This window comes from Mustelus asterias, chromosome 3, assembly GCF_964213995.1.
Source record: "Mustelus asterias chromosome 3, sMusAst1.hap1.1, whole genome shotgun sequence".
Lineage (NCBI taxonomy): Eukaryota > Metazoa > Chordata > Chondrichthyes > Carcharhiniformes > Triakidae > Mustelus > Mustelus asterias.
Window position 1 is genome coordinate 32,951,671 of NC_135803.1, and position 15,273 is coordinate 32,966,943.

Genomic DNA, 15,273 nt, shown 5'->3' on the forward strand with positions numbered 1-15,273 from the left:
GTTCACAAGGATGTTGCCGGGACTTGAGAAGCTGAGTTACAGAGAGAGATTGAATAGGTTGGGACTTTATTCCCTGGAGCGTAGAAGATTGAGGGGAGATTTGATAGAGGTGTATAAGATTTTGATGGGTATAGATAGAGTGAATGCAAGCAGGCTTTTTCCGCTGAGGCGAGGGGAGAAAAAAACCAGAGGGCATGGGTTAAGGGTGAAAGGAGAAAAGTTTAAAGGGAATATTAGGGGAGGCTTCTTCACGCAGAGAGTGGTGGGAGTGTGGAATGAGCTGCCGGATAAAGTGGTAAATGCGGGGTCACTTTTAACATTTAAGAAAAACTTGGACGGGTTCATGGATGAGAGGGGTGTGGAGGGATATGGTCCAAGTGCAGGTCAGTGGGACTAGGCATAAAATGGTTCGGCACAGACAAGAAGGGCCAAAAGGCCTGTTTCTGAGCTGTAATTTTCTATGGTTCTATGTGTCTGGATTGAATTCCATCTGCCATTTCTCCGCCCCATTTTCCAGCCTATCTATATCCTGCTGTATTCTCTGACAACCTTCATCACTATCCACAACTCCAGCAATCTTAGTATCATCTTCAAACTTGCTAATCAGACCAGCCATGTTTTCTTCCAAGTCATTTATATATATTACAAACAGCAGAGGTCCCAGCACTGATCCCTGCAGAACACCACGAGTCACGGACCTCCATTCAGAAAAACACCCTTCCACCGCTACCCTCTATGATGGCCAAGCCAGTTCTGAATCCATCTAGCTAGTTCATTCCTGATCCTGTGTGATTCAACCTTTTGCACCAGCCTGCCACGAGGAATCTTGTCAAATGCTTTACTAAAGTCCATGTAGACAATGTCAACAGTCCTTCCCTCATCACTCATTTTTGTCACCTTCAAAAAACTCAGTTAAATTAGTGAGACCTTGAAACACTGACATTGTCTCTTGGGGTGGATGTTTTCTGCTCCATTTCTTGAAATCGCTCTGATGTTAATCACTGGTACAATACAAGCATTCTTCCTAACACTCAACAGTTCACAGTCAGTATTGAGATATATTTGGAGAGTTAATGAACTGCTATTTTTCTAATATTCCTTGTTTTTATGCCAATATTCATTTCTATTTATATATTTTATTATCTTGTAACTGGCTATAAACAAACAAAACAGATTGAAAATACCACAGAAATCAAGCAGCAAAATAAATTCTGAAATATTCAGTGGAGGCAGTGGCACAGTGGTATTGTCACTGGACTGGTAATCCAGGGATTCAGGGTAGTGCTCTAGGGACTTGGGTTCAAATCCAACTTTGGCAGATGGTGACATCTGAATTCAAGAAAATCTGGAATTAAGAGTTTAAAAGTTAAACCCATTTGGTTCACTAATATCCTTTAGAGAAGGAAACAGGTCATCCTTACCTGGTCTGGCCTACATGTGACTCCAGACCTACAGCATTGTGTCCTCAGGGATGGGCAATAAATACAGGCCCAGCCAGCAATGCCAATAACTAATGAATAAAAGAATCCTGATCTGCTGCTATTCTCACTATGGAGGATATTAATTATTCTTCATCAAATTGACATAAATTCATCACTGGAGACCGAACAGCACCGTGGATGAATGACGTCTGGTGAATTCCAGATTCCAGGTCATTGTCCTTAGTGACCGGAACATGGGAGGGGGGAAAAAGCATATTGAAGGGAAATAAAAGTATTAATAGCAACTAGCTATTCTGTCAAATCCCCAAAAAATGCCTTTATGCTAACATTTTGAAAAAAATCAATACATCCTTGATAGGTATGTCCCTGTCAGGCAGGGACGAAATGGCCGAGTGAGGGAACCATGGTTCACGAAAGAGGTGGAATGTCTTGTGAAAAGGAAGAGGGAAGCTTATGTAGGGATGAGGAATCAAGGAAAACCCCAAGGCTTTTTACTCTTATGTGAGGAATAAAAGAATGACCAGGGTGAGGTTAGGGCCGGTCAAGGACAGTAGTGGGAACTTGTGTATGGAGTCAGTAAAGATAGGCGAGGTGATGAATGAATACTTTTCTTCAGTGTTCACCAAGGAGAGGGGCCATGTTTTTGAGGAAGAGGTGTTACAGGCTAATAGGCTGGAGGAAATAGATGTTCGGAGGGAGGATGTCCTGGCAGTTTTGAATAAACTGAAGGTCGATAAGTCCCCTGGGCCTGATGAAATGTATCCTAGGATTCTTTGGGAGGCAAGGGATGAGATTGCAGAGCCTTCGGTTTTGATCTTTGGGACCTCGCTGTCCACGGGGATGGTGCCAGAGGACTGGAGAATGGCGAATGTTGTTCCTCTGTTTAAGAAAGGGAATAGAAATGACCCTGGTAATTATAGACCGGTTAGTCTTACTTCGGTGGTTGGTAAATTGATGGAAAAGGTCCTTAGAGATGGGATTTACGACCATTTAGAAAGATGTGGATTAATCCGGGATAGTCAGCACGGATTCGTGAAGGGCAAGTCGTGCCTCACAAATTTGATAGAATTTTTTGAGGAGGTAACTAAGTGTGTTGATGAAGGTAGGGCAATTGATGTCATATACATGGATTTTAGTAAGGCGTTTGATAAGGTCCCCCATGGTCGGCTTATGATGAAAGTGAGGAGGTGTGGGATAGAGGGAAAGTTGGCCGATTGGATAGGTAACTGGCTATCTGATCGAAGACAGAGGGTGGTGGTGGATGGAAAATTTTCGGATTGGAGGCAGGTTGCTAGCGGAGTGCCGCAGGGATCAGTGCTTGGTCCTCTGCTCTTTGTGATTTTTATTAATGACTTAGAGGAGGGGGCTGAAGGGTAGATCAGTAAATTTGCTGATGACACCAAGATTGGTGGAGTAGTGGATGAGGTGGAGGGCTGTTGTAGGCTGCAAAGAGACATAGATAGGATGCAAAGCTGGGCTGAAAAATGGCAAATGGAGTTTAACGCTGATAAATGTGAGGTGATTCATTTTGGTAGGACTAATTTAAATGTGGATTACAGGGTCAAAGGTAGAGTTCTGAAGACTGTGGAGGAACAGAGAGATCTTGGGGTTCATATCCACAGATCTCTAAAGGTTGCCACTCAAGTGGATAGAGCTGTGAAGAAGGCCTATAGTGTGTTAGCTTTTATTAACAGGGGGTTGGAGTTTAAGAGCTGTGGGGTTATGCTGCAACTGTACAGGACCTTGGTGAGACCACATTTGGAATATTGTGTGCAGTTCTGGTCACCTCACTATAAGAAGGATGTGCAAGCACTGGAAAGAGTGCAGAGGAGATTTACCAGGATGCTGCCTGGTTTGGAGGGTAGGTCTTATGAGGAATGGTTGAGGGAGCTAGGGCTGTTCTCTCTGGAGCGGAGGAGGCTGAGGGGAGACTTAATAGAGGTTTATAAAATGATGAAGGGGATAGATAGAGTGAACGTTCAAAGACTATTTCCTCGGGTGGATGGAGCTATTACAAGGGGGCATAACTATAGGGTTCGTGGTGGGAGATACAGGAAGGATATCAGAGGTAGGTTCTTTACGCAGAGAGTGGTTGGGGTGTGGAATGGACTGCCTGCAGTGATAGTGGAGTCAGACACTTTAGGAACATTTAAGCGGTTATTGGATAGGCACATGGAGCACACCAGGATGATAGGGAGTGGGATAGCTTGATCTTGGTTTCAGATAAAGCTCGGCACAACATCGTGGGCCGAAGGGCCTGTTCTGTGCTGTACTGTTCTATGTTCTATGTTTTATCCACCCACTCAAAGGATTAAAAGTTGACCAAACACAGTATTAGATAAAAATCAAACTACCAGGATTGCCAGGAAAACTTATGTTTTGATCAGGGTGGGATCAGGCATTTGATCAAAGCAAGAGCTGACACTCTAGATAAATTGAAAACTGCTGAAATATTCTATGATAATTGGAGGTTAAAATGAACTTACATGAAACATGAATCTTAACAGCAATTAGCTGCAAACCTATCATTTTCAGTTTAATACACTGGAGCTATTCTTTCAACCCTCAAAGTTCCAAGTGAATAGAGCTAAATCTCAGGCATGTTCACTATTGACAGAAGCAAATAATGTCAAGAGGATAGAGGAGTTAAATACACTTCAAAAGTAGTTCACTGGCTGTGGAACGCTTTGGGACCTTCTGGTGCTATACTTAATTTGAGGTACCAACATAGTGTTCAGACAATCTTGAAACAAAAGTCTTCCTTCCATCTCTAATGCAAACAGTGGAGCAAATATTAATAAAATGAACACGCTTCACAAAAAAAAGGAAGATGCACTGCAAGCTATTGCAAGAAGGAAAAATCATGAATGACACTGAAATGTTATGGAACAGCAGGATAGCAAAATAATAAATTCTAAGACATCAAACTTTTCATAAAGTAAAATCGTAGGTTATAAGCAGAGAAGCTTTTGATGTAATTACATTTTTTAAAATTCTAGTTGCAGTTAGTTGAGTATGTAGAATATTGACAAACTAGAACTCATCTTTTTGAATACGCCAAAAGATGAGTAAAATACACTAGTATTTAAAGTTCCCTCATCAAGTATCGAGGTCACACAACTTTGATGCAGTAAGAGTTTTGCAAACATTAATCTCTACTACAAGTGCAATACTGCCAATCTGCAAGTTTACTTCAAATGTACTCAAGGAGTGGATTCAGTGTCACTTTAACTAAAAGCAACAAGAAAGATCACAAATGCATTTCATGAATATTACTGGCCTTAGTAAAATTCATGATATCTTCTACATTATTCTGAGAAAACCTGAACCAATCTGAAGTTGCATGGCTGTTAATTCAGTTACAGGAGCAGGCTATAACTTTGATCTCTTGTATTGCATTCCAACTAGTACCTCTCCTTTATAAAAGATTACTGTGACAATTTAAAATCCAAAGTACTCACATCACGTTTTTCACATAACCCACTTTGAACGGTTCAAGACAAACCAACTACCATAAACAATTATAATACTGAACATATCCTGCTAAATTGTCACCTTATCCCTAGTGAAATGAAGAAACACATTAATCAACATCTTTTATCTATTTGTTTCCCATTTCCCCCCATTCCACTCATCACCAGGCCAAACTTCCTTTAATGCTCCCCCTACCGCCCTAATCCTGAACTTGCATATTTCTCTACTTTCGCTCCTAACTTTCCTCATGCCTACTCTGAGCTGATCTTGTCCATGAGACTTGCATGCTGTTCCCTTGATCCTATTCCCACTAAACTGATCACCAACTCTGCTCCCCCCCCCACCCACCCCAGGTCCCCATGTTAGGCTATATTGTAAACAGATTTTGTTCTTCAGGCACTGCCCCTTTTTTAAATCTGCCTTCATCACCCCTCTGCTCAAAAGAAAATCCTTGACTCCACCATCCTTGTAAACTACCATCTCATCTAAAAGCTCCCTCTGTTCTAAAAATCAATATTAAAAAAAACTGGAGTTAAAGAAAGCCTAGATATAGATCATTTGCAAAGAGCCTTCCCTCAAATCTAATCATGCACAACATAGCACATTATGACCCATACATCCCAACATACCTCACAAACAGAGAAGTTCTCAAGCATATCCATTTGTATCATAAGAGTCATCAAGTCATACAGCAGAGGCCATTCGACCCACTGACAAAACCACACTAAGTCAATACTAATCCCACTTTCCAGCACTTTGCCCATAGCCTTGAACGTTATGACATTTCAAGAGCTCATCCATGCACTTTTTAAAGGTTGTGAGGTTTCCTGTTTCTACTACCCTCCCAGGCAGTGCATTCCAGACTCCCACCACCCTCTGGGTTAAAAAGAAATGTTCCTCAAATCCCCTCGAAACCTTCTGCCCATCATCTTAAAATTATAACCCCCCTCTCCCCATTATTGACCCTTTAACTGTGGGAACAGCTGTTTCCTATCCATCCTGTCCGTTCCCTTCATAATCTAATACACCTCAATCAGCTGCTCCCCCAGGCTTCTCTACGCTAAAGAAAACAACCCGAGTTTATCCAGCTTTTATTCATAGTTCAAATGCCCCATCCAAGGCAACATTTTTGAGAGTCTCCTTTGCATTTTGCACAGCTCCACCATAATCTCCCTGCTCCTATAATCTATGCCAAAACTGATAAAGGCAAGTGTCCCGTATGCCTTAACTACACTATTAATCTACGCCGCCTTCAGGAATCTGTAGACAAGCACCCCAAGATCCCTCTGTCCATCTGAGCTTTCTAGTGTCCTGCCATTCATTGAGTATTCCCTTGTCTTGTTGCTCCTCCCAAAGTGCATCACCTCACACTTTTCAGGGTTAAATTCTAACTGCCATTGATCTGCCCATCTGACAAACCCATCTATAATTTCCTGCAACCTAAGACCTTTTTCCTCACTATTAACCACGCTGCCAATTTTCGTGTCATCCACAAACTTACTTATCATCACACAAACAGCCTTCTACCACCACTCTCTGTCTCCTACCACTCACAACACCAGGTTAAAGTCCAACAGGTTTATTTGGTAGCACAAGCCACAAGCTTTCGGAGCGCTGCTCCTTCATCAAGTGAGTGGGAGTTCTGTTCACAAACAGGGCATATAAAGACACAAACTCAATTTACAAGATAATAGGTGGAATGCGAGTCTTTACAGGTAATCAAGTCTTAAAGGTACAGACAATGTGAGTGGAGAGAGGGTTAAGCACGGATTAAAGAGATGTGTATTGTCTCCAGTCAGGACAGTTAGTGAGATTTTGCAAGCCCAGGCAAGTCGTAGGGGTTACAGATAGTGTGACATGAACCCAAGATCCCGGTTGAGGCCATCCTCATGTGTTTGGAACTTGGCTGTCAGTCTCTGCTCATCAATTCTGTGTTGTCCTGTGTCGTGAAGGTACACGTGAGGTGTATAACAGCCGGCTCCAAGTGGAGAGGATCTCCAAGAAGATCGCGCATATCAACACAAACATCAACTGCCTCATCCTACCACTAAGCCAGTTTTGGTTCCAAATTGCCAAGTTATCCTTGATCCCATGTGCTTTTACCTTCTTTATTTTGTCAAAGGCTTTGCTGAAATCCATATAAACTACATCAAGTGCACTACATTCATCTACACACCCGATCACCTCCTTGAAAAATTTAATCAAATTAGTTAGGCATGATCTGATATCGTGTGGTAATTTAGCAGATAATAGTCAAACTGTAATGTTTACTGCCCCGTATAACTGCACACATTAGGAGAACAAATGTTGGGAATCCTGCTCGCAATATGGATGTGTGTATGCTAATACATCTACACTGCTTCATATCAGTGCCTTTTCAGCCAGTTGCTAAAAGTGCACATGGATCAATTTGCCTTACAATTTGTACTTTCTTGCAAAATATGCCTTGCCTAGTTTTAATAACGTGGATTTCTTGTGAAACACAGGTATAATCTATGATACATAACAACTTCAATGTAATCTGCCCATTGAATCAAGGCACTGAAATACTTAAAACAACAAGTCCAATTAGTTCCTTCTTTGAAAAATAATGACTCAAATGCTACAACAGCTGTACATAAAGCTGGACATTTATTTCAATATCTCCAAAAAGTTCCTAAAAGCAAAGTGTTACAGATCAAAGCTGTTGACTGAAATTTTGAAAGAAGCCCCGCACTTTAATAAAGTGAATTTATGCTTCACAAATATAAAAACTACACTTACCTCGGTATCTATGGTATAACTGTTCTAACCTCTTTCTATCCAATGAACCTTTCAGACTTTCACGAACATAAAGTTCTGGATTTTGAAAAAAATTGTCTGTAGCAACATCTAACTTCCAGTCATTCTGTGATAAACAACATACTGCAGTTTTCTCACTGGACTGTGTGAAGACCATAAACTGACGCACTTTATCCTTCTGTGAGGACTTCAGCTTGTTCTGCATAGAATAAAGGAACAAGTTGTTAGTGTTTAGCTTATGCATTGATTACTTGGTCAAGTTTCACAAATACACAGATACTTAGACACATAACCAAGTCCCCGAGCACATAGCAAATGTCATTGCAAAATAAACTGATCCAGCCAACTTTAAGAGTTTTATTTTTAAAAAGGATAATCAGCCTTTTAATGACGTGCCAAATGTAATAATCCTGCATAACTGATATATAAAATTTGGCTCATTTCTTTGCCTCGTCCGTCGCTAAATTTAGCAACAATCTAGTATTGGTTACACGTGTAAATTATAAGCCTTAATAGCACAAAATAAGTTGCTCTCGTGCCCAAATATTTGTAGATTAAACTTTCCAGAAAAGTAAAACAGTGTAAGTTCAACAGTTGCAGATTAATTCACTTTTATAATTAGATTTCATTGGTTTAAGTCAAACTATTAAACAAAATATTAGTTAAACATTACGCCATTAGAAGTTGGGAGTGTAGTTCGACTAATTCAGCAGCTCAGATCAGATCATGAGATCAGAGAGGAACCGTGATAATACTGGGGAATCTTCAATTCAGACTACTGTCAAACTAACCAGGGAAAGCCAAGTAAGGGAAATAAGCAACATAGAGTAAACTGATTTTTTTTAAACCAGTGTTAATTTGAGGTTACTTTGTTTCTAAATATAGACATCAAGAATAATGAGACAGAACATTTCCCATTATGCAGCAAAACCCACCTCTTTCATCTCACCTATGTCAGCTGGAAGAAGAGGTTAAATTAAAACTTACAGCATCAGACGTTATACTGTGAGCGATTTGGGAAATAGTGATAGGCCATGGTGAATAGGAGAATTTTCTTTGTGCTACAAGCGATTAGGATCTGGAATACATTGCAGGAGTGCGAGGTGGAGCCAGATTCAACTGTGGTTATCAATGGGGAATTGGATAACTATCTTAAGATAACAAATTTGCAATGCTATGGGTAGAGGAAAAGGAGTGGGACTACCTGAGCCACTCTTACAACCAGCATGAAGACAATGGGCCAAATGGCCTTCTGCTCTGCCATAATCATTCTGTGATTCAAGAACATGCAACTCCTAAATGTTCAATCCAGCCATTTGCAAAATGAGGTGCAAATATCAGCTTCTCCAGATTAAGTACACAGGTTCTACACAACACAACCAAAAGTGCTGCAATTCTGCTTCAAGTGCCAAAGAGATCCATTAGGATAACATTAATTCCATAAATGCATGTGCTTAAAATTATCGAAAATAGTACACTAACACTAAATGATTTTTCAGAAGCTGTACATTTTTTTTTACATATACATCTATTGCTGCAGTATGAATTAACACATTCCTTTATTGGACAACACCTAGCTGGTGTCTATACATATGAACGCAACTGTTACACTTCTGCAAAAAGATCAGCTGCTTTGACAGCACTTCACAGTCAACCAAACAATGCAGATGGGGGTCACATGATGCAAACGCGGGAATAGCTATGTTTCTGTGAGCTCTGACACAAGTCATCTTTTAATCCTTTCATTTATCCTGCTGCACAGCCCATAATTACCTAACCCTGGAGTGAAAACGCCATACTATGTCCCCGGAAGATTTCTGGTTAAGTATTGGCAACAAAATGCCGAGAAGCGTTGAGAAAATCCTCGATAAAAAGGAACAGTCGGAGGCAACTGGGGTGGAGCTGAATCCTTAACATGGCAACCTGCTTAGTTAATAGGCTCTTAATCCGGCACTGTCAAAGGCATTGCAGATGATGACTGCTGATATTATTAAAGTTAGCGACCATAAACTCAGCTTTTTGGCATAGAATATCAGTGCTCACATTTCTGAATTGCAAAGTACCTGTAAGAGGTTTAAATGAAGCGGAGGAAAGAATCCTTATTGTCGAGAATGCAACTTCCTCAGTTGAGGCCCGCTTACAATCCTTGGAAAATCAGCTATGTGGTGCGTCAAGATACCATGATTGACCTGGAGAAAGATCGGTTTTCCAGAAGAAGCTGAAGGTGAGCTTCCAGTTAAATTTCTTTGAGGGCAGGTTGCCATATTGTCTTAATCTCGACACAAAAGCTGGGAGTATTTAACTTCATGGGACACATCGTGTCCTGTCTTGGAGTCCTAGGGACAATCAACGATGCTGGCCTATTATCATGCATTTTCATAACTTCAGAGATTGCCAAAGAGTATTGTAAATGGCCAGACGTGGTGGGGCCTTGCTCTGTGATGGAGCGAAGGTCTTGTTCTTCCAAGACTTCTCAGCAGCGATGCTACAGAGGCGCAGAGGTTTCAATGAAGTTAGAAAATGTCTGAAAGCTATCGGAATACATAATGCCAAACTATATTCTGCTACTCTGAGGGTTACACATGATGGATCCTCAAGGACGCTTGACAATCTTATTGAGGCTTTGATCTTTCTAAACTCCGTGGAAGGCAATGATTTGGAAACACAATCTGCAGTTCATTTTTAATACTGGACTCTACCCCTTGTCGTTACATTTCCTTACTGATCCTGTTTTGTTACTTATCATATTAACAAGGGTGATCTAGTAAATAAGCACTGAGGCGAATTTCGCCTGTTATCCTTTTAAAACCAGGGACGTCCATTTATCCTTAATGGAATGCATCCCTCAGGGTAAACCTTTTGGTTGAAGAGCGCGCAGTGTAAGTTGTATGGTACTGGGGCTGTGCGATACCTAATAATCCTTGCATTTATAGTTATGGCATATATTATGTGATATCCTTTACTTTAACCATGTCTAGTGAGAGTAGCACCACTGCAGGGAGGTGAGTAAGTGGCTTAGTATAGCAGTTGTGGGTATGGCTCTATGAGTCCTCACAGTTGGTGAGAAAAACTGCCATAGAAATAACGGTGTCGCATATTTTTTGCATTTCTGTTATTTTGGGGACAAAGAACCTCTGACTTACTCCCATAAAGGTACAGACAGATCACATATCCTGGGGAAAAATCTGTTTTGTATCAATGGTGCCCCCAGTGTAGTTGGAGATGGGGAAGTACATCCTAGTGCACGCCCAAATGTGGTACGATATCCTATAAGCAAGGGCGTGCACGGCTACGCCATGTACTCATGGCTTTATTCTGTTGTTATCCTGGTATATCCCATTCTCTCTTTTTTTTAAATATATCATGAGAAGCACCAGCTACAATGATTAACCCAAACTATGTTGTTATTTTCCTGTCTTTATCTGTACATGTTGAAAAACAATTAAGCTGTACTGTACCAGTTTTTGAGGGTTTGTTGCATTATTTGTAAAAATGGAAAAAATCTTCAATATAAATATATTTTTGAAAAAACAAATAATGCAAAATCAATTTGTTTTATCACAGAGACTTGTTAGAGCGGAGGATGATGGGCAGGGGAGAGAAGTTTATTGGAAGCAATCATTAGTGTGGTTTATCGTTATTACACAGGATGATCCCAGAGTACCGAGCAGTTTTGGAGAGAAGACAACCCTGAAAAACATGAGGTGCACCAGCCAGATTTGGCAATGGACAGCATAGAGGAGTTTGAGAGAAGATTAAAAATCATAGAAGGTGAAGCAGGAACCACAGAAGGAAAGAGTTATCAGCAGAGATAACTGAGCACCATAGGAACAGCATCCAGAATAGGATGGGAACCATCAGGAATAGATCAGACCTAGCCTGACAGAGTGAAAAAACTCAGGTGAGAAGCAGAAACCAAGTCTACAAGAGCACCAGGTAGTGGAACAGAAATAATCCAACAAATACAGTCTCAACATACAGTAGGAAAGTTCAAGTTACAGTAGAACTCAGAAGTTAACAGAGAAATGGGATGACATTAGGAAAAATTCTATCCAAGGCCCAGCAGAGTAAAGTGGAAAAGCCACATTTTTGTTCAGTAACATATTTGTCAGGATATGGGCAATAACCATTCAGTTGATTTTCAGGTGGAAAAAATATTTTCACTCAATAAAATTTGAAGTTGTTTGAATATTTTGGTCATAGCTTAAATAATACCATCTTAATCTTCAACAAGGAACACCAGCACCTGGAAAATCCCCTCCAAGCCACTCACCACCCTGACTTAGAAATATATCCCTGTTCCTTCACTGTCGCTGGGTCAAAATTCTGGAACAACCTCCTTACCCACATTGTGGGTGTACCTACGCCATCCAGACTCCAGCAGTTCAAGAAAGCAGCTCACCAGCATCTTCACAAGGGCAATTCAGGATGGGCAATGAATGCTGGCCTAGCCAGTGAAGCACACATTCCCTTGAATGAGTAAAACAAAAATAATGCCTACGTGATCTAAAACATGAGCAAAACAGAAAAACTGAACACGCAAATGTAACCCAACTCTGCTTGAACACAACCAAATCAAATTAATACGTGTATTTTAATGCTTGTGTAAATTACTAATCAGCCACAGGTACATCCCCTCCCTCAAAATGCGCATTGTGCCAACATTTTGTGATAGACATCACCAAATATGTTTTTGTTCCCCCTCTTAGAAACTAAAAATAGCTTCCCAGTGCCAAAAAAAGGATTGATCTGGCACATCCCAATGACATCAGAGCATGTATTTCTGGACTGAAACCCAAGATGCTGTGTATCTGGCAAATGGATTTGATGTCATGTGAGGTACAGAATATAGTTTTCAAAATGTTACAACTTCTTAATTAAACATCATGGTTTATCAAGTGTTATATGCTTGAGTGTAATAAATAAAATGGAATAACTCCAATTGTTTAAATTGATTCGGGCACTAATCACACAGGTCAAATTAAGGCTGAATTCTTTAAGATCTTATGATAACAATTTGTATAAACCTAATTCAAATAAAATAGTCAACTTTAAAATCTTGTCATAGCCAACCATTCAGCAAAATATAAAAAAGAAAAAATATTTGATACCAATTGTAATTAGTTTTCAAAAGTAAATTGTAATCACCATTCTTTATATAAAAGTGGCAAATCCTTTATGCATAGATCAGAATTTTCTATTCAAAATGTTAAGCTCCAGATGGTAGTAGATATGGTATGGTTCACTTGAATTCTGTGTTTTAATTGAGTCAATTATTAAGTTGTGGATGTTTCAAAATCTACACAAAAGGAAGATTTATACAATTTGTACAAAAGATCAAAATTCAGGGCAGCACAATGGTACAGTGATTAGCACTGCTGCCTCACAGCACCAGGAACCTGGGTTCGATTCCCAGCTTGGGTCACTGTGCGGAGGCTGCACTTTCTCCCCATGTCTATGTGGGTTTCCTCCAGATGTTCCCTTTTCTTCCCACAGTCCGAAAGACATGCTGGTTAGGTGCCTTGGCCATGCTAAATTCTCACTCAGTGTACCTGAACAGGTGTCGGAGTGTGGCGACTAGGGGATTTTCACAGTAGTGTTAATGCAAGTCTACTTGCGACACTAACTATAAAATTCACCAAAGATACAAAACTATGGAGCACAGTAATACCATAATTGCACAGCTATGTTGAGAAACTTGATTTCTGGCAGGAAAAGGTCGCAGAATCAATGGGATGTTACTGTACTTTCTCAATGAATGTAAAATCTTACTGAAAAGCACTCAAAAGTATAACACTTTGTAATGTTCTGTATTTCATTGCAAAATGTAGCTTTAAAAGGTAGCTTTGCAAACCCAAGTTACTTATTGGGATTGAAAATGTTTATTTTTCAAAATTCACATACCAAGGAACTCACACTTTAATACGCAACTGAAATGAAGTAACAAAGTTTGCCTGGTTACCCAATAACTCTTTACTAAATAAAGAATTGCAAAAAGACAATAAGTGAGCATCAGTTATTTCGCCAATCTCAACATCTTCCAAAAATAGGATAGTTACTTTTTCTTCTTTCCAATACATTTCCCTCTCCACTTCATTGATTACGCACTGCTAAATACTTTCACAAGTTCCAGGTCGTCTCGAACAACATGTGTCAGTGTACTATTTAAACACTGGGTGCCTCACAGCTGATCCCAATCCAGATATCCTTACCCGATATCCACACATATGGACTTCCAGGTTAGGTTCCTGAACCACACTCAGGAACAGGAACCCTGGCTCATTTTGTCCTCTCTAACCAGCAGCTCAAATCTACCTTAGAACCCCAAATTGCAATTTGGCCGAGATCAGCTAACTTAAACCAGGATAAAACCTAGGATCTACCTTGGAAACAGAAGAATGTTAAAAACCAATGTTAAAAGATAAATACTGCTTACTTGCATACAGAATGTAAAATTTTGCCTAAATTTGTCAAAAAACAAAACACAAACATTTTAGAAATTTTAAAGATCCGATATTACAAAGTCGATTCTGAGAAATCAATTAGATTTGTTCACTTTGTTACTAACTTTTGAAAAGTCTTAGGAATTTCTAACCAAAATTGCTGCCAAAATAAAAATAATGGTTCAACATAGTGAAATGAAGACATACAGTGATATGCAGAGAAATTATGTATGATGTTAATTAATACAAGAGATGTGTCAAAACGTTGCTTGTGTATTTTAGCAAAATTATCAGAACACAATGATAATACAACTGGTAAAGCATATGCTGGTATTACGCAGGTTATTTTGTTCTATTTTAAATCAGTTTCAATTCAACTTTTTCATAGTGTTTCACTCAAAATACAGCCATCTCTGGCATTTATTGCCTAATCCTTAGTTATTTTTGAGAAAGTGGTGGTGGACTTTCCTTTCCAACCACTGCAGTGGTGATGGTGCTTCTACAAGACTGTCAGAGGAATTTAAGGATTTTGACCCAGGGAGAAAGCAATATATGTCCAAGCATGGATGCTGCATAACTGGGACAGGACATGGGAGGTGATGGTTGTTCCCACGCACCTGTTCGCATCCGTCTCAGTGGAAAGTTTTGGGAGGAGTTGCCAAAGCCTGACAGAGTGAAATAATAAGTCGCCAAAGCCTTGGCAACTTGCTGCAGTGTATCTGCAGACAAGACACATCTCAGTTATAGTACACTTGTGGAGGAAGGAACAAATATTTTTGTTAGCTGGGGTTCTGATCAAGCGTATTGCGAAGACACCCCAAGATGCATTTCACAAGAGCATACTAACTTAGCTATCAATATGGCCAGTAACTGTTATCATATTCCAAGTTCTTGATATTCTGTGACTTTAACACAAGGACTGAATGATTAGGCATCATTGTAGTGAGAGCATTTAGAAACAGTAATCACTAAGAAATTCCAAGGCAAATATATGTCAACATGCCCGTTATTGTACAAGATAAAGAGAACAGCAATATTCAGTATTTAAATCATGCTAAACCTATAAAGCATTAATATTGTTACAAATGGCCTAAGTCAAAGGCACAAGAGCTGCGCAAAACTTTTTGGGTTTG

The 15,273-nt window shown here is 39.9% G+C and overlaps 1 protein-coding gene across 2 annotated transcripts in view; it reads right to left on the reverse strand.

Annotated features, from left to right (window-relative positions):
* dcun1d1 (DCN1, defective in cullin neddylation 1, domain containing 1 (S. cerevisiae)) overlaps positions 1–15,273 on the reverse strand; it is a 51,383-nt gene that overhangs the window by 34,669 nt on the left and 1,441 nt on the right. The window contains exon 2 of one of the 2 annotated variants that reach the window (XM_078207029.1): positions 7,680–7,896. In XM_078207029.1, coding sequence (XP_078063155.1) covers positions 7,680–7,896 — 217 coding nt within the window. Of the gene's footprint in view, positions 1–7,679; positions 7,903–15,273 lie in introns of those variants that run through there. The other variant, XM_078207021.1, reaches the window with a different exon arrangement.